General features: G+C 33.8%; 1 protein-coding gene across 4 annotated transcripts; it reads right to left on the bottom strand.

Annotated features, from left to right (window-relative positions):
* Positions 1-10,250: 10,250 nt before the first annotated feature.
* Positions 10,251-25,803, bottom strand: LOC132552456 (syntaxin-7-like). Of its 4 annotated transcripts, none has more exons than XM_060216623.1 (12): positions 25,779-25,803; positions 23,684-23,893; positions 23,272-23,346; positions 22,695-22,764; positions 22,194-22,287; positions 20,883-21,026; positions 19,961-20,013; positions 18,783-18,873; positions 17,779-17,851; positions 17,197-17,279; positions 15,874-15,979; positions 14,386-14,468 (listed from the first exon to the last, which is right to left on the bottom strand). In XM_060216623.1, the coding sequence occupies exons 2-11, from the start codon at positions 23,748-23,750 to the stop codon at positions 15,878-15,880; spliced, it is 852 nt and encodes a 283-aa protein (XP_060072606.1). In that variant the 5' UTR covers positions 23,751-23,893; positions 25,779-25,803; the 3' UTR covers positions 14,386-14,468; positions 15,874-15,877. The 4 variants fall into 4 exon arrangements, with proteins under 4 accessions (XP_060072608.1, XP_060072606.1, XP_060072605.1 ...); XM_060216622.1 differs by having other exon boundaries at positions 25,755-25,794; XM_060216626.1 differs by having other exon boundaries at positions 23,272-23,343; positions 25,755-25,794.
* Positions 25,804-26,069: the final 266 nt, after the last annotated feature.

Genomic DNA, 26,069 nt, shown 5'->3' with positions numbered 1-26,069 from the left:
AGTGCGCTACCTCGAGAAATCCTGTAAAGGTCACTATCTCCTGAGACCCCAGAAAGAACTCCCTCCATTTGCTGTCAAGATAACTATTTCCACACCACTCTAGAGACACAATCTTCAAATAACTATTTTTATAGATTATGTAATGATAACTATTTTCAGACCACTCTAGAGATACGATCTACAGACGCCTTAGAAAATACTACCTCAGACCCCTCTAGTGGATAAAACTTCAGACGCGTTAGAAATTACTTACTCTTGGAACACCTAAGACAGCATTGCCTCCAGACTCCCGAAATAGTGCTGGCGACAGACCCCACTAAGAAACAGTACTTCCAGATTCCCTCTTAATATCACTACCTCAACATCGTTCTCGAGAACACTACCTCCGGACCCCTCCAGACATCATTAACATTTAATTAAAAACCCCGCTAGAGGTCCTACTTTCAATGCCTTCTACGGATCACTACATGTACCTCCAGGCCACCCTACAGATCACTACTTCTAGACCCTCAAGTGGTCACTTCTTCTCAACCCCTCCCCAGAAAGAACTACCTGCAGACCCCCATGAGAATACTACCTCACAGACCCCTCTAGAGATCCTTATCCCTATTTTCTCTAGAGATCACTGCTCACAGAGCCCATTGAGAAAGCACTGTCTACTGATTGCAGACTCTTCTAAAGCATTTATCACTGTTATGAATCAGCAAAATTTACAATACTGGGTCTGTTCTTTACTAAACTGATGTACAACAAAGTAGAAAGAATCCAATTTAGCAATAAGTAGCTATGTACACTAGCTCTTTATCGATTTAAAACAGTCAAAATCCATTTCTCTCATCGCTAGGTTCCCACCAGGGACTGTATCTTATCTGAATGTTTCTCTATGTATAATCCACTTCAAATGTGTGAATATAGATACGAGTGTCACATTCAAGTGTCGAGTTATTTGTCTTAGGTGAGTATGTGTGTGCTATTTCTATCCTCAGATTTTACATTATAAATGCGAACCACCATTAAAACACTAATGCCATCCTTTACCTGGATATGTCTTCAGTTCCTTATTTCTCTTCTTTCTAACAGTTTGTATATAGTGTTTATTGTCCGCTGGCAGTATACAGTGTAAAAAATGTTCGTTTGTAACATAAATACAATGTAATGGTGTCTGCTGGCAGTGTACAGTGTATATAATGTTCGTTTGTAACATACATACAATGTAATGGTGTCTGCTGGCAGTATACAGTGTATAAAATGTTCGTTTGTAACATAAATACAATGTAATGGTGTCTGCTGGCAGTATACAGTGTATAAAATGTTCGTTTGTAACATAAATACAATGTAATGGTGTCTGCTGGCAGTGTACAGTGTATATAATGTTCGTTTGTAACATACATACAATGTAATGGTGTCTGCTGGCAGTATACAGTGTATATAATGTTCGTTTGTAACATACATACAATGTAATGGTGTCTGCTGGCAGTATACAGCGTATATAATGTTCGTTTGTGGTATACATACAATGTAATGGTGTCTGCTGGCAGTATACAGTATATATAATGTTCGTTTGTAGCATACATACAATGTAATGGTGTCTGCTGGCAGTATACAGTGTATATAATGTTCGTTTGTAGCATACATACAATGTAATGGTGTCTGCTGGCAGTATACAGTGTATATAATGTTCGTTTGTAGCATACATACAATGTAATGGTGTCTGCTGGCAGTATACAGTGTATATAATGTTCGTTTGTGGCATACATACAATGTAATGGTGTCTGCTGGCAGTATACAGTGTATATAATGTTCGTTTGTTGTATACATACAATGTAATGGTGTCTGCTGGCAGTATACAGTATATATAATGTTCGTTTGTAGCATACATACAATGTAATGGTGTCTGCTGGCAGTATACAGTGTATATAATGTTCGTTTGTAGCATACATACAATGTAATGGTGTCTGCTGGCAGTATACAGTGTATATAATGTTCGTTTGTAGCATACATACAATGTAATGGTGTCTGCTGGCAGTATACAGTGTATATAATGTTCGTTTGTGGCATACATACAATGTAATGGTGTCTGCTGGCAGTATACAGTGTATATAATGTTCGTTTGTGGTATACATACAATGAAATGGTGTCTGCTGGCAGTATACAGTATATATAATGTTCGTTTGTAGCATACATACAATGTAATGGTGTCTGCTGGCAGTATACAGTGTATATAATGTTCGTTTGTAGCATACATACAATGTAATGGTGTCTGCTGGCAGTATACAGTATATATAATGTTCGTTTGTAGCATACATACAATGTAATGGTGTCTGCTGGCAGTATACAGTATATATAATGTTCGTTTGTAACATAAATACAATGTAATGGTGTCTGCTGGCAGTATACAGTGTATATAATGTTCGTTTGTAGCATACATACAATGTAATGGTGTCCGGTGGCAGTATACAGTGTATATGATGTTCGTTTGTAACATAAATACAATGTAATGGTGTCTGCTGGCAGTATACAGTGTATATAATGTTCGTTTGTAACATACAGTGTATATTGTCTGTGCTGTCAGTATACATACAGTGTATATTGTCTGTGCTGTCAGTATACATACAGTGTATGTTGTCTGTGCTGGCAGTATACATACAGTGTATACTGTCTGTGCTGGCAGTATACATACAGTGTATATTGTCTGTGCTGGCAGTATACATACAGTGTATATTGTTAGTGCTGGCAGTATACATACAGTATATGTTGTCTGTGCTGGCAGTATACATACAGTGTATGTTGTCTGTGCTGGCAGTATACATACAGTGTATATTGTCTGTGCTGTCAGTATACATACAGTGTATATTGTCTGTGCTGGCAGTATATATACAGTGTATATTGTATGTGCTGTCAGTATACATACAGTGTATATTGTCGGTGCTGGCAGTATAAATACAGTGTATATTGTCTGTGCTGGCAGTATACATACAGTGTATATTGTCTGTGCTGGCAGTATAAATACAGTGTATATTGTCTGTGCTGGCAGTATACATACAGTGTATATCGTTTCTGCTGGCAGTATATATACAGTGTATATTGTCTGTGCTGGCAGTATACATACAGTGTATATCGTCAGTGCTGGCAGTATATATAAGGTGTATATTGTATGTGCTGGCAGTATATATACAGTGTATATTGTCTGTGCTGGCAGTATACATACAGTGTATATTGTATGTGCTGGCAGTATATATACAGTGTATATTGTCTGTGCTGGCAGTATACATACAGTGTATATTGTCTGTGCTGGCAGTATATATACAGTGTATATCGTCTGTGCTGGCAGTATACATACAGTGTATATTGTCTGTGCTGGCAGTATACATTATGTTTTAAGGAGCAGAGTTTCACTACAATATACATGCCTACTTGGCTACCACCAAACAAAATAAACGCCACTAAATGCCGGAAGCCAGTGAAAAATCAGACAGTGCCACTGTTGTTCTGATCCAGTAGTTTATGCTTATCAATAAACCATGAAGCTGTGCAGTGTGTTTACCTTGTGTGTTTAGTGTATGGTATTGCTTGTGGAGAGTCGGGTATTCCACTAAGGTAGATTAATACTGCACGTACTTAATCAGGTACCACAGTATACAGTGTACATCACCATGGCTCTGACCCCAGTGTCCGTTTACTTACCTATATATATCTGTATATAGGTACAGTAGACTCTGGTATAAGTGTTATTGTACACGGTATGGGACTGCCCTACAACACAAACACTGATTTTAATCTTATATTTACTTCTCTTAAACTAATATAAGTAAATTAAAACATTTATTTATATCAAATAAATTTTCCTAATTATATATCCAAATAAATTATGAATAAATACAATCTGACTGTTTATATTGGAATCTGTGTGTTTATTACTAGTTTAAATAACTTATGAACACTAGTATTTCCTTGCTATAGCTGTTTCTCGTTTTAAGATGTATATTTCGTTCCGTTCACATTCTCGTTAATATGTCTCCTGTGCCACAAGGTCAGGGGACACTTTACAGACGGATGGGTGATATTATGTAGTGTTCTTTGTTCAGTATCAACAACCACTTAAATGACAAACCAATATTAACAATGACATTATATTTCAGCATTGGGTATAATATTTTTATTAGTTGTACTTAAGATCTAGTTTATAGACAAAACTATTGGGAAACAAGAGTTCCCAGACGATTCCAATTTTGCTTTACCCCAAATTTGATTATGAAAAATAACAAACCAAAAGATATTCGACATACAATATTTGAGATTTGGTTATTTTCTTTAAAAAAATAGCAATTAAGCTAGGTCAAGGTCCAAGATGACTACATATCAGCAATTTCGTTTTCCCTATCAGTCCAAAATTTGAACATGCAAACTTTTAACCTGAGAGGATCTGTATGTGCATATCTGCACTTCACTAACAACCGTTTTCCACTATCAAAATCAATTATGGCTGCCTGGTAGCCATATTTGTTTCAATTCACTCCCAAAACGTACACATAGGAATCAAGGACAGTCTACATATACATTTTGAGAAAGATCAATCCAACATTTCTCAAGAAATTGTGATAACAAACTTCAACAATCAAAATCTTACATGGCTGTCTATTCGTCTTGTGCAGACTAAACATGTTAAGTAATGGACCAATAGACTAAAGTTTGAATAAAACTTAAAACTTTATCTATATCTCAATAACATCTACTAATATCTACACGTATACAGCATTATCTCACTGAAACTCTACTGTGTGACCCGTGGTGACATCAACATCTACCAATATCTACTGTGTGACCTGTGTTGACAGCAACACCTACCAATATCTACTGTGTGACCTGTGTTGACAGCAACACCTACCAATATCTACTGTGTGACCTGTGGCGACAGCAACACCTACCAATATCTACTGTGTGACCTGTGTTGACAGCAACATCTACCAATATCTACTGTGTGACCTGTGGTGACAACAATACCTACCAATATCTACTGTGTGGCCTGTGGTGACAGCAACACCTACCAATATCTACTGTGTGACCCGTGGCGACTTCAGCACCTACCAATATCTACTGTGTGACCCGTGGCGAGTTCAGCACCTACCAATATCTACTGTGTGACCCGTGGCGACTTCAGCACCTACCAATATCTACTGTGTGACCCGTGGCGACTCCGGCACCTACCAATATCTACTGTGTGACCCGTGGCGACTTCAGCACCTACCAATATCTACTGTGTGACCCGTGGCGACTTCAGCACCTACCAATATCTACTGTGTGACCCGTGGCGACTTCAGCACCAGTCCTTATTATTATCGATGATTCCCATCTGAGGACTTCTTATTCATGGTCGCTTTATTTATATTTGATATGACCTACGTAAAAAACCTTTTATTTAAATCATTTGCACCATTATGTCGTTTAAATATTTATTTTACCAAAGTAAGTGTAAATTTGAAATATCCATTAATAAAAAAACCTACATTGCTCTGCTTTCGACCTTTGTAAAAATACATTTCACTTTTATGTGCCCTACAAACAAGAGTTGATGTAATCTTAAGCTTTGATAAGCACGATAGAACTCCAAGCTGCCAGTTTATCCTCGGTGTTGTATAATGTGTCCCCTAACGCGTCGATGTTAGTACATAGTCTACACAAGAACACCTGCACACCAGAAACCCGATAGATATATGCATGTCGACAAGGATTTTGTTGGTGGTCATGAACGTCACTGGATTTTGGAGGCGTCCATAGAGAAGACCATTCTAAATCCAATACCCATTGGTCACTTCTAAACAACACGATTAGACAATGAGTTGTTGTGGTTATTGCTCTCAATAGGTTAGGACGACAACCCGGGCTATATAAGTGGTGTTTTAGATATTTAGGCTATGGTTTAGTAGATAAGGACCGAACTTAAGTTACAGCAGCTATGCGTATATTTGAAAACTCATATCGTCTAATAAGAGGCATTTCGGGCCTGTACCGATCGATCCTTTCTTTATTGAACATGACAATAAGACAGTGAAATATTTCGTCTCACTTAATAACTTAGTAGCCATATAAAATTGGTCTAAGAAATTAGAAAGTATTTCCGGCTAATCCGAAGAATTTAAATAAACACTGAATTAGGGTTGGTCAAGATTGATCCAGTGGCATTGGTATAGCCAATAAGAATGCATTTTAACCATTTTGGTTATTTGTTTTTAACCAAAATTCATTTTTGTGCCAGTTTTGTTGGAGATTACCAATCGCTACAAAATGTTCGTCGTTATATGTCTAGTGGAAATTAAGAAGGTAGTGTCAAAGGTCTCCTTTGAGGTTTGGCAGTTGCATATAGTACATGGATATGTATAGTAAGGTTAAATGACTTCTTACAAAAACATAGGTACCATTTCAATATATTCATCAGTTAGTAAACTGTACATGAAAGCATTGTCTTTTGACATATAAAACGTTACCTTTTGACAACATTACTCAAACGCACACTACTTCCTAATATATGTTCAGCTTAGACAAATTTGATTTTGATATTTGATCTTACGACTGACGTTTATTTTGACCATTTCTTGTATTATATAGATCAAAGATGTTGTCAGTAGCTATTTACCTGTTAGTTCCACACTTATACTGGAGACAACTTCTACAACACCTGTTTGTAAGACACAGCCTTACTAAAACAGCCAGACACCACAGCGAGTTATCCAGATGATGTTTTCTGGAGAGAACATGCTTTTTGGTAACCATTAGTCGTCTAGAGTTAACATGAATTTGGTAACGTCCACTTGTCCAACCACTCTACAGTAGAAGACAAAATGCCTCATCTACATCAACCGCTTAGCTCCATCTTTTCCTATAGCGAAATCAACATGGACAGCTTTCCACTAAGCTGTATGACAAGCGTGATGATTTCAACTTCCCTAATGTGAAATTTTCATTTCTGGATAGCAACATCGCTGATTCTTCAACCTATGCTGTTTACATGTTGCAGTAAGTATTCAAGGTCCTGTTCTCATTATCACGATATTTTTGCAAGAAGTCTTTAACTGGTGAACTAACACCGAACACAGGGGTTCAAAAGATGCAGGTTTATTAAAATTAAGGGGAGGGGAGGTTACGCTCGTCATTGTGATCTCGTTGAGAAATATTCTATTTCTTTATACGATACGAAGCTGGAAGTGTTTGATGTTTCTTAGTTGGCTTCTTGGTTCCTTTGTTGTATACATATTCCTAATTTGTAAACGTGATATTGTTTACTTGTATAGAGCTAGGTTTACATGGCGGGTGTCGTCAGAATCAGAAGACGCTAACTCTTCCGGAACATCTGGTGTTATTTTCCTTGTTCTTTTTCGGGAGTATCCGTGTAAATCTTTCTTATTGGTCATATTTTGCCCTGGTTTTACTGAATCTGAGTTTGATTGTGATTACGTTGATATGTCGGTATTTTCTTGCTTTCGATGGAACTCCATTGTCTCGAGTTTATAATACTGGACATTACCTCGGCTCTGGTTCCTTGGGATCACTGTTTCTGAAGACACATCAGCTGTTAAATCTAAGTTTCACTGTAATATTACAGATATCTGTCTCGTGCACTAACCTGTTGCCCTGATAATGTATTTGCAGACAACAAAGATATAAGCAGTTGCTCAGATACTTTGTTACTATTGACAGCCATATGCCATATGGAAGTTACCCTTTGTTTAAACACTGTTCCTACAGACAACCAAACCTATGACAGTTTTCAGTTGTTTAGATACTGAAATGGAGAAAATGAAAAACTCCAGTTGGTCAGATAGGTGTTAAAAGGGACATGTTTTAAGCAGTTTCTATTTATGTAAAGAGTGGTTGGCAGTTTACAGTTGCCCAGTTACCGTTACTGGAGACAACCAAACCTTAGGCAGTTTCAAGATGTCAAGATACTGTGTTACTAGAGACAACCAAACCTTGGGCAGTTTCAAGTTGTCATGATACTGTGTTACTAGAGACAACCATGCCATAGGCAGTACCAACAGTGTTTCTAGAGCTAAAAAGGCAGTTTTCAGTTGTGAAAACAGTGGTTATCAGTTTGTAGTTGTGAAAACAGTGGTTATCAGTTTGTAGTTGTGAAAACAGTGGTTATCAGCTTGTAGTTGTGAAAACAGTGGTTATCAGCTTGTAGTTGTGAAAACAGTGGTTATCAGTTTGTAGTTGTGAAAACAGTGGTTATCAGTTTGTAGTTGTGAAAACAGTGGTTATCAGTTTGTAGTTGTGAAAACAGTGGTTATCAGTTTGTAGTTGTGAAAACAGTGGTTATCAGTTTGTAGTTGTGAAAACAGTGGTTATCAGTTTCCAGTTGTGAAAACAGTGGTTATCAGTTTGTAGTAGTGAAAACAGTGGTTATCAGTTTGTAGTTGTGAAAACAGTGGTTATCAGTTTGTAGTTGTGAAAACAGTGGTTATCAGCTTGTAGTTGTGAAAACAGTGGTTATCAGTTTGTAGTTGTGAAAACAGTGGTTATCAGTTTGTAGTTGTGAAAACAGTGGTTATCAGTTTGTAGTTGTGAAAACAGTGGTTATCAGCTTGTAGTTGTGAAAACAGTGGTTATCAGCTTGTAGTTGTGAAAACAGTGGTTATCAGTTTGTAGTTGTGAAAACAGTGGTTATCAGTTTGTAGTTGTGAAAACAGTGGTTATCAGTTTGTAGTTGTGAAAACAGTGGTTATCAGTTTGTAGTTGTGAAAACAGTGGTTATCAGTTTCCAGTTGTGAAAACAGTGGTTATCAGTTTGTAGTAGTGAAAACAGTGGTTATCAGTTTGTAGTTGTGAAAACAGTGGTTATCAGTTTGTAGTTGTGAAAACAGTGGTTATCAGTTTGTAGTTGTGAAAACAGTGGTTATCAGCTTGTAGTTGTGAAAACAGTGGTTATCAGTTTGTAGTTGTGAAAACAGTGGTTATCAGTTTGTAGTTGTGAAAACAGTGGTTATCAGTTTGTAGTTGTGAAAACAGTGGTTATCAGCTTGTAGTTGTGAAAACAGTGGTTATCAGCTTGTAGTTGTGAAAACAGTGGTTATCAGTTTGTAGTTGTGAAAACAGTGGTTATCAGTTTGTAGTTGTGAAAACAGTGGTTATCAGTTTGTAGTTGTGAAAACAGTGGTTATCAGTTTGTAGTTGTGAAAACAGTGGTTATCAGTTTCCAGTTGTGAAAACAGTGGTTATCAGTTTGTAGTAGTGAAAACAGTGGTTATCAGTTTGTAGTTGTGAAAACAGTGGTTATCAGTTTGTAGTTGTGAAAACAGTGGTTATCAGTTTGTAGTTGTGAAAACAGTGGTTATCAGTTTGTAGTTGTGAAAACAGTGGTTATCAGCTTGTAGTTGTGAAAACAGTGGTTATCAGCTTGTAGTTGTGAAAACAGTGGTTATCAGTTTGTAGTTGTGAAAACAGTGGTTATCAGTTTGTAGTTGTGAAAACAGTGGTTATCAGTTTGTAGTTGTGAAAACAGTGGTTATCAGTTTGTAGTTGTGAAAACAGTGGTTATCAGTTTCCAGTTTGTAGTAGTGAAAACAGTGGTTATCAGTTTGTAGTTGTGAAAACAGTGGTTATCAGTTTGTAGTTGTGAAAACAGTGGTTATCAGTTTGTAGTTGTGAAAACAGTGGTTATCAGCTTGTAGTTGTGAAAACAGTGGTTATCAGTTTGTAGTTGTGAAAACAGTGGTTATCAGTTTGTAGTTGTGAAAACAGTGGTTATCAGTTTGTAGTTGTGAAAACAGTGGTTATCAGCTTGTAGTTGTGAAAACAGTGGTTATCAGCTTGTAGTTGTGAAAACAGTGGTTATCAGTTTGTAGTTGTGAAAACAGTGGTTATCAGTTTGTAGTTGTGAAAACAGTGGTTATCAGTTTGTAGTTGTGAAAACAGTGGTTATCAGTTTGTAGTTGTGAAAACAGTGGTTATCAGTTTCCAGTTGTGAAAACAGTGGTTATCAGTTTGTAGTAGTGAAAACAGTGGTTATCAGTTTGTAGTTGTGAAAACAGTGGTTATCAGTTTGTAGTTGTGAAAACAGTGGTTATCAGTTTGTAGTTGTGAAAACAGTGGTTATCAGTTTGTAGTTGTCCTAATTAACACTTGAGACATTCATGCCTTTGGCAGCCTCCACTTTCCTCCAGTACATACACACATTGACTTTACTGTTGAATAGACTTCTTGTTGAATTATGTATGATCTTTTGTACTCTATTTACAAAACAGAAAGTCAACATCTTTCATCAATATCACATTTTATTGTTTAGTAAATCTGTTCAGAATTTACACATCAATGTTGTATGTTAAGTATAATGTTTGCTTTCACAGTACTGTCCGATACCATTGGTTCAGTAATGTTTCTCTAAAGAGACTTTAGCCAGGTTCCTCTGTATGGGTTAAATTAAGCAGGTTAACAGTCATTATATATGATTATATTAAACAAGACTATTAATTTTAACTGGAATGAGTGCTTACCAACATAATCACTAATGTGAATATATATTTTGACATGATGGTGCTGTCATATAAGACAGGTGAATTTGGTATAGACAGGTTCTATTGTACAGATGTACAGAACCCCTACCTTAATCACTCCATAGGCCAGTATAGACTACAGGAACTGTGTTACAAACACATCCAATATATAGACAATAGGAGAATCATAGATATATACACAGGACACAATACAAAACAATGGAAACGTGTTTTACATGCAATGGAATATACATGATTTATTGTCTGAATTACAATGCATTTCCACAGTGACTTTATAGCAAATGCACATCTATATGTACATCAAATCTATATACAATATCAACATTGGCTAACATATAATATTTAATTCAAAACAGTTTGTCAAAACTACTAGCCACTCCCACCAAATTCTCACTGCTGAAGCTCATCCATCCTTACATACCTGTTGATCTATATATAAATGTTCCCTTCAGCACTAGCTACTGACAATATAGCCGGAGCTCAATACATATTACACAAGTCACATGAGCACAAAACAGTAACATTTCATCAATACACATTGTAATTGATAACGTATACTGCAAGTTAAACTTACCATGAAAAACCTTTGTAAATCAGACACCTGAAGAAACAAACATTTTGCCCAGTATGCAGAGGTATTTAGTGCATATGAAAGCATAAGGTGGGAAATTTGTACTGATTATTCTAGCTTTAGATCAAATATTTGAATCAGCTTTAAGCATAACTACAACACTTCAAAAATTGCATTTAAAATTTCATCCTTTATTTAACAAACTTTTCAGCAATTTCATACTTAGCTCTAGAATATTTACTGTTTAATTTTGGCCACAATCAATGTACCATTTGTCAGAATCTTTATCAGATTTTTGATTTTAGGAGATTTTCTTCCTGGTTCTCGGTTATTGTTTCGGAGTAAACTTGTGTCAGAAAGAGAATTTTAAAGGACAAAGGCCTCAGATACCTTGATTCAGTGTAAAAAGGAAAAGAAAAAAAAGAACCTGATTGATTGACAGATACCCATCTATATACATTTTTTTATATTATTTATTTATTTTTCAATGGCAAATAAATATAGAATCTTATAAATAAGTCAATATATAAAAATCCAATGTACTCATATTTTTTCTACATTGTACTATACATCAATAGAGATATTCATGTGCAAGCAGTGAAGTGTAATTCCTTAAAACCTAGAGTTATCTCCCCTATCTGGAAAAATTCCACGAAAAAAAACTTTCAATGTTTTTAAATTTCAAAACTTCTTTTGTAGATTCAAAGATTCAATCGAAATCCTACCACCATACATTCCAGCTGATCAAACAGAGATTCAGTGCTACTTGAAATGTTGGGAATCAACAAAGGATAACATGACCTTGTATGAATATTGCACAGTAAAGAATTCATGACAACGTACATATCATTCAACACACTAACAAACTTGCATTTCCTCTTACCATCAAACAAATATTTTTCAAACAACTTTTGCTCCTAAAACTATCTTTTCCATGGATTTTGGATAACTTCAATATGAGTTTAATTCCATTTCTTTGCACAGAATGCATAAATAGTGTCCCATCAGTGTCACAGTGCTGTCTAGGAGATGTTTACTAGCTATCTTTAAATCAAAATTAATTTCTAGTTCTAGTCTAAGTCTAGTCCTCTCTTATAATTGCAAGCAAAGTTATTTTCTAAATAGACTTATCTAATGTGTACATCTTAATTTGTGCTCTATATGGATACCTGACTTAATGTATTTCATGCACTAAAAAATTAAAATCCTATCAAGAATTCAAAGATAATAATGTTTGAAATTATCCTAATCACCTCACAAGTAAATTGATGGAATGACAAATACTAAAGCATTATTAAACATTAATGGAACGAATACAAAATATAATTTTCCCAATTTGAATCTAAATATACACACGTTCCAGGTAATGGAGCACGACTTACTTCTTCCTTTATTTTATTATGTATTTTAAAGAGATTTGTGTGCAGTAAGGTAACTTCTATTTGCACTAAACTTGGTTCCTTTAGATAATAATGATAGCTATACAACATAGCTTCACTGCTCAAATCACATTAAAAGCACATCATCAGCACTTTCAGAGTAAACATAGTGTGCTATGCTAGTTCTAGCATGGATGTTACTTTATCACTGGACAGGTAAATACTACATTGATAGCTTGTATTCACACAACAAGTTCTTGGTACCAGTTACATCTATACTATTCCGAATTTAGCAATCAATTTATGTGACACAAACATTGATCCTATTTGTTATCCCACAACAGATTACCAACAATTAATTAATTCATGATGGTAATTATATTTACAAGATGGAAATCTAACAGATTTAAGAAATAACATTGAACAGTCTACAGTCTTCCTGTCACATGAATCCATGCTTAACAATGCCCCACAATAAAAGCCACCAAAAGTATCGTCATCAGATATTTGGCAATATGTTTGTTATGATTAGAGGAAAGTTACCATACTGCATTATCACAGAAACATTAGAGAATCTAGAATTACAGCAGATTGGGATAAAGACTTGGTGCCAATGACCATTCCTTTATTTGGACGAGATCACTGGATATCGATGAATCTCAATGATAAATTTGGCCACTCATTACACATTACATAAACACTTTTGTTAACTCAGAAGTCTTTTTCACAAAACGGTTCGATCTTGTCATTATCACATCATGTTGTGTCATTACAGGTAGACATGATTCTGATACTTCTCAAATAACTTTAAAACTCTGCTACAGCCTTTGGGAGAGGTATTTTGTCAAAACAGATCAACATCTACTGTATTATTGCCCTGAGGAGATTTTTGAAAATTGTCCAGTATTTGCAACCATTAATTGTCACTAGTGTTGTAAAAATATTCTTTGGCAAAATCTTTTAATTATGACAGATATTGTTTGTAGTATATTTTACATTTTATTTCAACCAACTGTTTTATTTATTTAGAAAGAGGACTCTGATACAACTTGCTTGTATGTTATGTATTCGATGTATGAAGCTTTAAAATGCTATTACAATACAAAATTTTCCAGGGATATTCCAAAATAAAAATTACGATAAAAGGGATTTCTAAGAACAGGTGTTCAATGATTTTAATACTGAAAGCCTTTTATATGTCCTCATTGCTAGAAGTTCTGATGCGTATAGATTCAATAATTAATACAACCCAGCTTAATTACAAACAACTGATCTAACAAACCATTCCAAAAAACTGATCTAACAAAGACAGTAAATGAATCCTTTAAAAGACTCATAGTATCAAAATTTTTACTTTATACTTAGCAACATGTCACAATCTCTTCTATATAAGACTGATCTGGCAAATTGAAAAGAAAATTTTTTTGTGCAAGTCCAAGCGTAAAATTTAATACTTAGCACACCAGAACACTAAAAAAATTCTTGACAAACGGAATAAGCAAAACCTGTGACTTAAAATCTAATATTTGGAAATTTTATGAAAACAACTAGCCCTTGGTATAAGACAAGTGAAACGCTGTATAAGTAAACAAATACAACACAAACTCAGTCACAGCTTGGAAGAAAAAACAGGAAACCTTGAATTGTTGCAACACATTATGATGTGTATATAAAGTACAAATTTTGATTCATTTATAAATTCTTACAAATGTCAAATGAGATCACGGAAATTCTGTCTTTTCATTTCAGAAACTCGAAGTCCCTATCTAAATTTCTTCAGTGCTAAATCATAAGAAACTGTCTTCATTAAAGAAATGAATATGATATTTTGTACAAGCTGATTTCCTTCCTGACCTTATTCAGTCCACCTGTCAAGCACTTTTGATGAGTCTACATGGCACACAGATAACATCAGTTGGACTTGGTTGCTGCCCAGATTATCAAGCTCAGGAATATCACAACCACTAGTACAATGATCAATATTATACACTTTTTTCGACGGGATTTATGCTGAAAAAAAGTAGAGAAAAATAGCTAAATCAGGTGGAGGAAAGACAACATGATTATTTTATTAGTAACTTTGAGGATTTTCTAAACATACATTTTCTTTTTGATATGTAATATATACAGTAGCAGTATTATGGAATGACAAGATATGGAACCATGATGTCAGTTTATCAGTTTTTACTTTTCCTCTCTGTGAGTGCAGTTTGACTGATGATTTATTGCATAACTACTCTATTAAGTGTGTAATAAACCCTATTACATGTTTGACCTTGCAGAGCAGTCATTGAATGAAAGTTCCTATTGTTTCAATAGTGAAGTCATAGCTTCATGATGTTAAAGGGGCATCCTGATGTAAACAAAGGAAGATCACAGGTAAGAATATCACTGATTTAAATCTTTGTCTGAAGAATTAATTTTTTTCAAGAATGTTTAAAAAATATTTAAGTTTAGTGATGATCAGAATCAGGGATCACCACAGTTTTAAATTCTATTATTGAGAAATTGTGTAACATTTTTCCCCAATAAAAAGTCTATGCACCTCATATGCATGACTATCTTCATTTAACTACACAAAGGGAGATAATTCAATAAGACCCATTAAAAGTTTGACAAGATTTTTTACACATAACTCCTATTGATTTTAGTTAACTAGATCATAACATGGAGAATGGATACTATGAAATCCACATCCTGTACAGTGGTCTTAAGGAGAAAATGTGAGACCCTGGGGTCATGAAATTAAACATGTTTGGCAAAGCATCTGAAGACATTTCCATCCATGAAGAATATTAGATTCTACAATACCTAGGATTTGAGATGAAGAGTTTTGAAGTTTCAATCAATTTGACTCTTTTTGGCCTTGTCCCTCAGGCACTGAAAGTTGTGGATCATATGATTTCAAATTTTGGTGTACCTTTGGCTATGAAACGCTTTTTTAATTCAGTTCAGGAGTTTTCCAGAAGAAGTAGAAAATGTTAAAAGTTCATGACGCCAAACAAAAGGCAACCGTAATAGGTCATCCTGGGATTTTGTCTCAGGTTACCTAAAAATGCTTTTAAACTTGGGAGACACCAGTAAGCAGTAGATAGTAGTGCTGCTAACTGTGACCTGTTTTATAATTAAGATTTCTTTTGTTTGTGTTTCATTGTAAATTGAAATGGAAATTCTTTTAAGATCCTTTATCTAAAACTTTGAGCTATTTATCATACTTACTGAGGAACACAATAGACTAATGGTTGCTTAATTATTCAATATCTTTCTGAACACCACTATGACTGAACAGGGTATGTGTACTACAGGTACATACACATAACTACTTCTACTCATTGTTCTAAATCACTGCATACTAACAAGTAGGAAGATGATATACCAATCAGATGTCATTTGCTATATAATGAAAAATACCTACCTCATTAATTTTTCTGTGAAAAGTATATAGCAATTATAATGGCTATAACTGCTAGAACAACAAGTAGAATTACTATACAAATGCACTTTTTTCTTCTTGCTTTTGACTGAAAATGAAATAGTGAAAGGTGAAAAAAAAAAGGAAAATGAAAAACCTTAAAGCAAATCAAATCAAATCTACAACATCAAGAAACGGTGTTAAAACCATGCACAATATCACTTAACCAATTCTTACAACAAACATTTACATGTATTCCCTCTTTTTTTAATGCAGAGTTACCTGCTCTTGTGAGCAGATATTGTTACTTGTCACTTGTCATTGAGCTCTACAATTAGGCCTGAAAGTCTCTGAGCCATTTGGTTTTGATAATTACCATATATCAATTGTGTGTATGAGAAATGTCATGAGAAATCCATGTTATTTTCTCACACACTAATGATGTAACAATCAATGCTAACAAGGGCAGATAAATCTGTATTACAAAAAGATTGAAGTCTCAAGCTCACAGATCACACTGTCATCAGGTTAAGCTAATTTATGACAAAAGGTTATACATGACACAGAATCTACCACAGGACAATTAAAAACACAAATATCTACAAACATGCACACAAAGCATAGGTGAGTGAAATTCAGCAGGATTATAAATTATCATTGAAAATGAAAAGAATTGCCAAGTAATTTTATAACCTTCACAAAATTAATATTAGTTACATATCCTGATTTTTGTATTTACAATATACCTAACTGGCAAGTACTAGTACATGTGTCTTAAACTCCATGATTCTGAATTGACCAGTATAGTATCTAACACTATAGGACTTTCAAATGACCGGTACTTGTTGCGAACTACATGAGTGAGAACTGACCAGTATATGTGTCTCACACTTTGTAACGCTGAATTGACTAGTACATGTATCCCATACAACATGACTTTAAATTGACCAGTACCTGTCTCATGCTACATGACTTTGAATTGACCAGTAAATATTTGTCGCACTGCATGACACTGAATTGACCAGTACTTGTTTCATGTTACATGACTTTGAATTGACCATACATTTGTATCACACTACAGGAATTGAATGGTACCAAAGGTTAAATATGTCTCTTACTATATATCATTTGACCAGTACATGTATTGTGCACTCCACCAGAACATGTGTTTTTCCTACCAGTGTCCCAAACTACATTTCTAGGGTAAAAAAAGCATGAATGGAGGAACTCATAACATGTCTTTAAGAAAAGTATAAACAGAATCGTTACAGAAAGCTCTCAAACCATGCATAACAAAGAAAACCAGATCTGAGCTAGGAAGCCTACCTGATAATCTCTTGCTTTTGACAACTGTTGTGTACCCTCCTCAACCCTGATCTGGGCACTCTCCACATTGGCCTCTATACTGTCTGTAAACAAGAAATGTTCAGGTTAATGGCAAGGAGGTTGCTCTATATATTGGTCTTAAATGTACAGATAACAAAATTCTCTGTCGAGAGTTAAAGAAAAATGACCTAAGTTTTAATACACACCTGTCTCATTATTACTTGGATTAAATATTTGTAGACACATTAATGTACTGGGAACTAGCGAAAATATTCCCATTAAAATAACTGGTTATACACTAATGCTGAATCGCAGGCTTAAATTCTTCAGGTAGAATTATGGAATTATCTTTTATGTGATAGAAGAACAAACAGCAGTAAACAAATTAAAAACAAATACCAAACTTGCTCACTAATGGAAATTTCATAAAATTATCAATTTGACACTAGTCAAACAGAATTTAGTTAAAAAAGCAAATTCCCTGTTTAATAGAAATACAATCAGAGTTTACAACTTTAAACTGTGACGATTGCATCTAGTAGTTTTTGCTGTCGACATATTAAATCTATCATAAAATCTTACCAAGCATTTCTCCTTGTTCATGTACCAGCATACCTAGATCTTTGAAGATCTGGTTTACATCTACAATATCTCTCTGAAAATCAAACATTCAAATTGTTGAAGCCAAACATCTTTGAATGCACTGTAAACAATTTCTATTTCTTTCTAATTAATATTGGGACAAAATTGATCACATTAAGAGCACATAAAGACCTATTTCAGTTAGTATCTTACACTGTACAGGTCAGTATCTGATAATAAACAGGTCAGTGTATATAGGTCAGTATCCTACAATATACTGGTCAGTATATACAGGTCAGTATCCTACAATATACAGGTCAGTATCCTACAATATACAGGTCAGTATCCTACAATATACAGGTCAGTATCCTACAATATACAGGTCAGTATATACAGGTCAGTATCCTACAATATACAGGTCAGTATATACAGGTCAGTATCCTACAATATATAGGTCAGTATCCTACAATATACTGGTCAGTATCCTACAATATATAGGTCAGTATCCTACAATATACTGGTCAGTATCCTACAATATACAGGTCAGTATCCTACAATATACAGGTCAGTATATACAGGTCAGTATCCTACAATATATAGGTCAGTATCCTACAATATACAGGTCAGTATCCTATATACAGGTTAGTATCATACAATATACAGGTCAGTATCCTATATACAGGTTAGTATTCTATAATATAAATATCATTATCCTACAATACACTGGTAAGTTTCCTATAATATTCAAGGTGTTCTGGTTAGTCTATTGAAACTTTCCTTACCTGCATGAAAAACATAAATCTTTTAATCAATTAACCAGTTATTCTACTATCCTTTGGTAAATTGAAGTGTACATTACACTAGACTCTTATTATCCTTATAAAAAAAGGAACACAATGATACCAACTATGTATTCTGCACTAGAATTTGGACAGTAAAACCAAACAAATTCAACCTATCAAAACTAGCTCCAATAATGAATTTGATAAAGGACTTGATCCTACCTCTAGTTTTTTAATGGAATCTTCACGCTCCTGTAGCATTTCTAGATCAACATCTTCTTCCATTTGTAAAATTTGCCGCGTCTGGGAAAATCTGTCAAAAGTATGATTTAAACATGTGATAATTGTTAACATGACATGAACTCAAAAGTGATAAAACTATAATCTAGATAGATGTGTTATTTTACTAAAATTGTTCAAAATGAGCTGTAATTTCATAAACACTGAAGTGTAATGATATGGTAGAGAATTCTGAATGACAATAAACTAATAATTGATGAGCATTGTTAATTAAGATTTTAGAGAATTTTCAATGTAAATTTTTATATATGGTATCACCTGACATAAGGTGTGTTTCTTATTATACATTTGATGGCTTTATGAGGATTTGCTGATTTGGGTCTTTCTACTGTATGCTTTGCTTTATTTTTTGCAGGAAGATACTTCAAGGTCAATTGCATTTGTTATACTATTTGAAATGTCAGATTTGAACATCTTTTTACTTCACTATAGCAGAAAACATCAAATCTATGATTTAAACATGTGATAATTGTTAACATTTCATGAACTCAAAAGTTTTAAAACTATCAAAGCAATATATTTTTCAGTAATAATCTGTTTATCAAATGGAAATTAATCTAAGATTCACTTTGAGTGTAATGATATGGTAGAGAATTCTGCAATGACAATAAAGTTACTGAATAATTGAGTGAACAGTGTGAAAATTTTAGCCACCATATTTTCATGTAAATTTTTATATATGGTATCACCTGTTTCACATCAGAGTGTTTCCTATTAAACAAAACCACAAACTTTATGAAGTTTGCAAAAAGGTCTTGATAAATGCTTTGATTTATTTTTTGCATAAATATTAAAGCAATTGCATTTGTTATACTATTTGAAATGTCAGATTTGAACATATTTTTATTTCACTATAGCAGAAAACATCAAATCTATGATTATCAATAAACAAAAGTATTTCTGGACTAAAAGAAGGAGACTTCCTGGGAGAGTAATGCCCTTTTTACCATCAAATGATCTAAAGATCCAATTTAAACGAGAAATAAATATGCTTCCATACACAGATTGTAGGTCACTTTACAAACAGATAATTTTTTATTTAACATGATTTTTCATGTTCCTAGTATGCCTCTGAATTTAATCTGATACTGTTAACATACCCTGGGGCCGCCTGTTGTTCTTCTGGTCTAATGTCACTGAAATCATTAAAGCCCTGTGAACGAAAAATAATGAAAGGTAAAAACAGAAATAATAGAATGTAATTAGGATGTTAAAAGTAAACAATTGGGCTGTGAACAGTATACAGTTATCTCCCTTAGCTTACATCTCATTAACATTCTATAACTTTTAAGTGCTCATCCAGTATTAAGCAAACATCAATTTTGGCACTTCCTCAAAATACTTTGTAATAAACAAAATACAATTCACATTTTTTGTCAAGAGGAACACCATGGAAATGTTTGTTAAAAACTAACAAATGCCTAGATTAAAATTTTATTAATTTATCATAGAATTCTCACTTTTTCATCGTCTTTTTAATGGTCAAGTCATTACAACACATTTACTTCCCTCCTATCTCACCAACATTTCCTACTTAATGGTACATTGTAACAGGAAAAGAGTCCTAACTTTGCCTTTATGTTTACCTCCCTGTTGTCTACCTTACATTCCTTACTCAATAGTACATTGTAACAGGAATGAGTCCTAACTCTGCCTTTACATTTACCTCCCTGTTGTCTACCTTACATTCCTTACTCAATAGTACATTGCAACAGGAAAGAGTCCGAACTCTGCATTTACATTTACTTCCCTGTTGTCTACCTTACATTCCTAACTCAATAGTACATTGCAAGAGGAAAAGAGTTTTAACTTTGCCTTTGCGTTTACCTCCCTGTTGTCTACCTTACATTCCTATTCCTCAATAGCACATTGTAACAGGAAAGAATCCTAACTCTGCCTTTGCGTTTACCTCCCTGTTGTCTACCTTACATTCCTTACTCAGTGGTACATTGTAACAGGAAAGAATCCTAACTCTGCCTTTGCGTTTACCTCCCTACTATTAACAAAGCATTCTCCACTTACAGGTGTAGTGGAACTGGAATGGGCCCTTGCTCTGGCTACACTAGCTTTCTCCTTTTCTGCAGCTGATCTTTGAACAGTTTGGAAGTTCTTCAATGCATTACTGAATTCATCTGTAAGTCTGTCTCTCTGCATTCTCCATTTGCTCTAAAATACCAAGCGACAAATATCAACATATTGTAAATATCAATACATTTAAATTACAAGGCTTTTGGAAGGGACCAAAACAAATCATAACTAGGTACATTGACATAAATGTGTTATATACAATATCAATCATTCTGGATTGCTAAATACCAAGATAATACTACAATAACATGCATAAACACAGGTTATTTTCTTCCATGATTTTGGCAGTTCACATTTTGTCATAAGTACAAAAAATCAGAACCTATCAACTTACTGTATAATCACATATTTTTGTGGGCATCAAATTTTCAATAAAATATTTGACACTCAAAAATAAATGCCATATGAAAATGAATGATTTCACAGTAATTCACAATCTTTAGCTTTTACAAGGTCTTTGAAATGTGAATATAAATTCAGATGTGTGTTGCTATCATTAATAATAATCTTGTTATAATGACCAGATTAGAAGAAACAATTTAATGTTCCTGATAAAGTGATGATCATTCAACTCCTGAGCCAAATGCCTGATCGGTATATGCTTAATCCATCAAAAATAGAAAAAAGTTTAGAGGACAGTACCAATAAGTATTTGTTTTAAGTTTTCTAAGACACAGATTTACTCAATTTATTTATTTTTCTTTCTTCATTAGCACCTCAGAACTTCTTGAATGTACTTACTTAACAAATATTGTATGCCATAAAATGTTTATACAATGTTTTGATGTACTTTGTATTTACAACTTGTACAGACAAATAACAAAGATTACACAATTTCAACTGCATGACAGAAAACTGATTTTCATCATTGGAAATTCAGATGTAGCAAAGACAACAAAAGTAATATGTCTTGTTTGTGATGTAGGAAATTGTGATGAAAGGAACAGATGTACTGTAGCTATCAGGTGAAGAACACATTACCACTGACTCAGTGTAAGGGGGAATGGATTAGGAAAACAGTGTAGTATTTGTTGGCATTTTTTCTGAAACTGTGTTACATTACATTTATTTTATTCATTTAACATGTTTTACATTCACTATTAAGGCCTTTCAGTGGATGAGCTATGTTAAATGTGTTGATGGAATTATTTCACCGCTAGATAAATATGACTGATGTCAAGTTTTTCACACATTCATACAATTTGAAACTAAAAAACTGTCTTATTGAGTGCAAAAGTACACTACCTGTTCTGATGCTGGCATAGGAAGGTGGGCCAGCTCTTTAAGTTCATGATTTGTATCTTTAGCCAGCTGATTGGTGTAAGTCTGTGCCTGGTGCCTAGAAATAAAACCAACATTAACTGACTTCCTTTGTTACTAGGTAGTAAACATTTATTACAAGAGAAGAGGATTTTTCAGATTATTTTTCTAAACTTTTCTGTTTATTGAGGACATTTTTCTAAATTTTTCAAAAAAGTAATCACTCGTACTACTTATCAAAGTTAACATGAAAAATGAAAAACTTTACAAAAACCTTAAAATTTGGCAAAACCACTCATTAGAACCAAGCTAGGGTCTTCTTCTAAAATCTATGCAAAGTAAATACAACAGATTGTTTTTAGTCTGATGAAATATATTCTGAACATACCAAAAAGTATCATTTTAGATGGGGAATGTAACACATTTTTTAACTGCTATCCTCTACATAAACATGGCATCATCTTGTTTAACCTTTTATGTACTTACATTTGCTCTCGAAGGCGGTCACTATCTTGACTGGATCCAATTTGGTTGACAGCCCTCTGCATTTGTGCCACTATTTAAGAAACAGACCAAATATTATCTAACAAAATTCTCTTCATCCTTAAATATATTTCAGTACCAACCTTTAAATGTGGTTTGGCAACAAAATTGATTCAATTAATGTTCAAGGAAACACAGGAGTACATGCACATGGGCACATCTTTCCCCCTATATATCACACTTATATATATGTAAATATCTGTTTGTTATTCAACAAGAAATAATTTTACTTTTTCAGGGTTTCTAAAGTCAACTGAAAGTGCAGTTTTGATATTTTCAGACTTTATGTGTGTGGGAAAGTTTGCCTACAAAACCATATTATTTTCATAGCTAAATAAACTCATATTCTATCAATACTTATCGCATCTTACAAAGAAATATGCTAAATTTGGCATAGGAAACAGTCTTCTGATTAAAGCATTTAATTTAAATGATATTTTCACATTTGTAAGTAAAACTTTTTATTATAAAATTCTGATATTTCATAAGAGATTCTATGGAAGGTCATTGCTATACTTACCATGTTGGGAGATTTTCTGTATATTTCCGCTAATACTATTTACTAATCTGTTGAATTCACTACTACCACCTGCTGCTGCAAAAAGGAATGAGAAAAATCCAAATTGGATATATGCAATGTATGTAATGTATATATTTGCTTTACAACTAGTCTTTGATATCAGCATCACTTTGGATAAAAAATATTCAAGAGTACTGCAGAGTGGAGCAATAAATATAAATACAGAAATGAAACAATAATCGCTAAATCCCAATATGATATTGATGCCCAATTTCAGTTTCATATGGTAGTTATAAGACTTACAAATGTTCAAATAATCTTAATTTTCAAGACACCATTAAAGTAGTGATTACAACTTGTTGAGTTAGTCACATGATAGTATTAATATATATGTACAATAAGATTTACTCACATGATCTACTTCCTGTTTGATATGATGAAAAACCACCATCAAATTCCCCTCTTCCATATGACGCCATAATTGAGTGGCAATCAGCTGTATTTACCAAAAATGTCTTTCTTCTAACAAATCAAAATAATGTACTTGATAATTTTTAATGTCACCAATATTTAGGTTCCAGTTGTTGGTGAGGTGCTTTTTATATCAGAATTCTTTCATCACCTGTGAATTGAAAAAGAAACTGATAAACATCTTGATGTTTGATTTTAAAGTTTTGATAAATCTGTAACAGAGCAGGTAAAAATGATTCCTGCAATATGCCTAGGACAGCATGATACCAGTAATCCATGACTCTATTAATCAGTAAGGTAAAGAAGCATGCTCTGCTGGCTTAGTGACAGAAACTGTATTTATCCTGAAACTGGCACTATCATTGTTGGAATACATCTGCCACATATATTATGGAAGTGACAGAAAACAGCTGTATTTTAGCATGTGCTGTAATTCAACATAATTATTTTTTTTAATTTACTATACAATGTTGAAATAAGTGATGATTTTATATGATGTAATGAACAAGCTTATTTCAGAAAATTCATAAAATCGTTGTCATATACATTGAAGTTTGGAGCTATAGCAATCATTTTGGTGTACATCATCAGGCAAAAATTCAGCATAACTTCAACATCAAGTAACCAAAGATTGAGCAACAAAACTGTTGAAGTTTTGATGTTCTGATTTTCAATCAATGTTGCAGAATTACTAGAATAGTTGGTCAGTGTCTTCAAATATATGCTGCTTTTTGGCTCAGGACGGACAGACAAAAAAGGCTCAGCACTTTTTTCTTCACTCTCGCTAAAATACAGGTTATAATTGAAGACACTGACCGTGTGTTCTCTACTTTCAACACCACAGAGAAACCTAACCAACCCACTTCTTTTACACTGTTCCTTAGATCTTTAATTACACAACCTTTGGGGTTTTCTTAGTTTCCAATGATACCATAACAGAGAAAAAATACTTTCGTGTAGAGTTCTGCGACAGGAATAAAACGTCAGAGTCATTTTCTTTATCATTCTTCAGCTTATCATTAGCTTATATCATAATACACATGTTTTGTATACATATATATACCAGTGCATATATCATATATGTGTTACATATGACCACTAAATTATTAAAACATTATCTGTGATTCCTGGGAGATAGATATTTGAGTACTGGACCCATGGTTTTTTCTGTGGATCTTGCTCAAATTTTGAACACCCATTATATCTTTTACTGATGAGACGCATCAAAATTTTTTAAATAGTGTTCTGGACTTGCCTAACAAAACTACAAAAATAGTTGATTCTTAAAACTACTAATGAGAGTTGTGGAAATTAATCCACTAACCACATATACCATTGAAAAAGTAATCTTTATCTTAGTCTTATAAACATATCAGTATGGAACATGGCACATCCTTAAATAACCCTGGCTGTTGATAGGATGTAAATAATTGTAAACATACAATCACTCAGTGTGTCAGGTAAAACATAGCCTCTATCAGTTTGTACATTTCTAAATATATGTACTCAATTTTGTACATTTTATTTTGACATAAATCTAAAAAGACTAGTTTTTAAACAATATCGCCTTACCTGTTCCTTGATCTAAATATTATCTGAATCATCAAACCCTTCTTATGAATAAAGCTAATCAAGATCAGGTGATTTTACAATTTTATGTAAACATCACTATTTTTGGAACTGTCATTGAAAAGTCACATGTTTATATATAGTATGTCGTTTCACTCCATTCACCGTGATTGTAAGATTTTCGCATGGTGTATGCTGTTATAATCTTATCGTGTATCGCTTTCTATATGAGTGGTAATATCGATTCCTATATACAGATAAATGCCTGAATATTTCTTCTGGTAATTGTACGTGTTGTTCTGTTACGGTCCAACACATAAGCTCCATAAACATAGAACCGGCAAATTTGTATGTATTAAAAAACATCAGTGATGAGTAAATACAGTCAACGTATTAACAACACACCACAAAACATATAATTAAACATTACATTGAATATCAACCTGATTTTTCACTTCCGTACACACCTACTTCATCTTGCTTCTGCCATTATCGAGTGACGTAAATCCAGGGGAGGCTACTCCTGTTCTGTGAAAATTAAGGCGCGTTCGTTTTCAATAGTGCACATTCTTCTTTTTAGGTCCGTTGTGATATGCACAATAAAATCTTAGAAGAAGCTAGTTGATACGGTTAGACCTCAAACGCTTAGTAAGTGAAGCAATGCACTAAATAACAAAGATACAGATTGACATTTGGGTAAAACACTTTTCTTCAAGACAGAATACAATTATGTCTTCCGCTTAGAGATCAAAAGTAGG

The sequence above is a fragment of the Ylistrum balloti genome, unplaced genomic scaffold (genome assembly GCF_031769215.1).
Source record: "Ylistrum balloti isolate Yb309-2 unplaced genomic scaffold, AGI_CSIRO_Ybal_v1 Utg370248, whole genome shotgun sequence".
Classification (NCBI taxonomy): Eukaryota; Metazoa; Mollusca; class Bivalvia; order Pectinida; family Pectinidae; genus Ylistrum; species Ylistrum balloti.
Note: the sequence above shows the minus strand (reverse complement) of the source record. Positions and strands in the feature narration are given on the sequence as shown.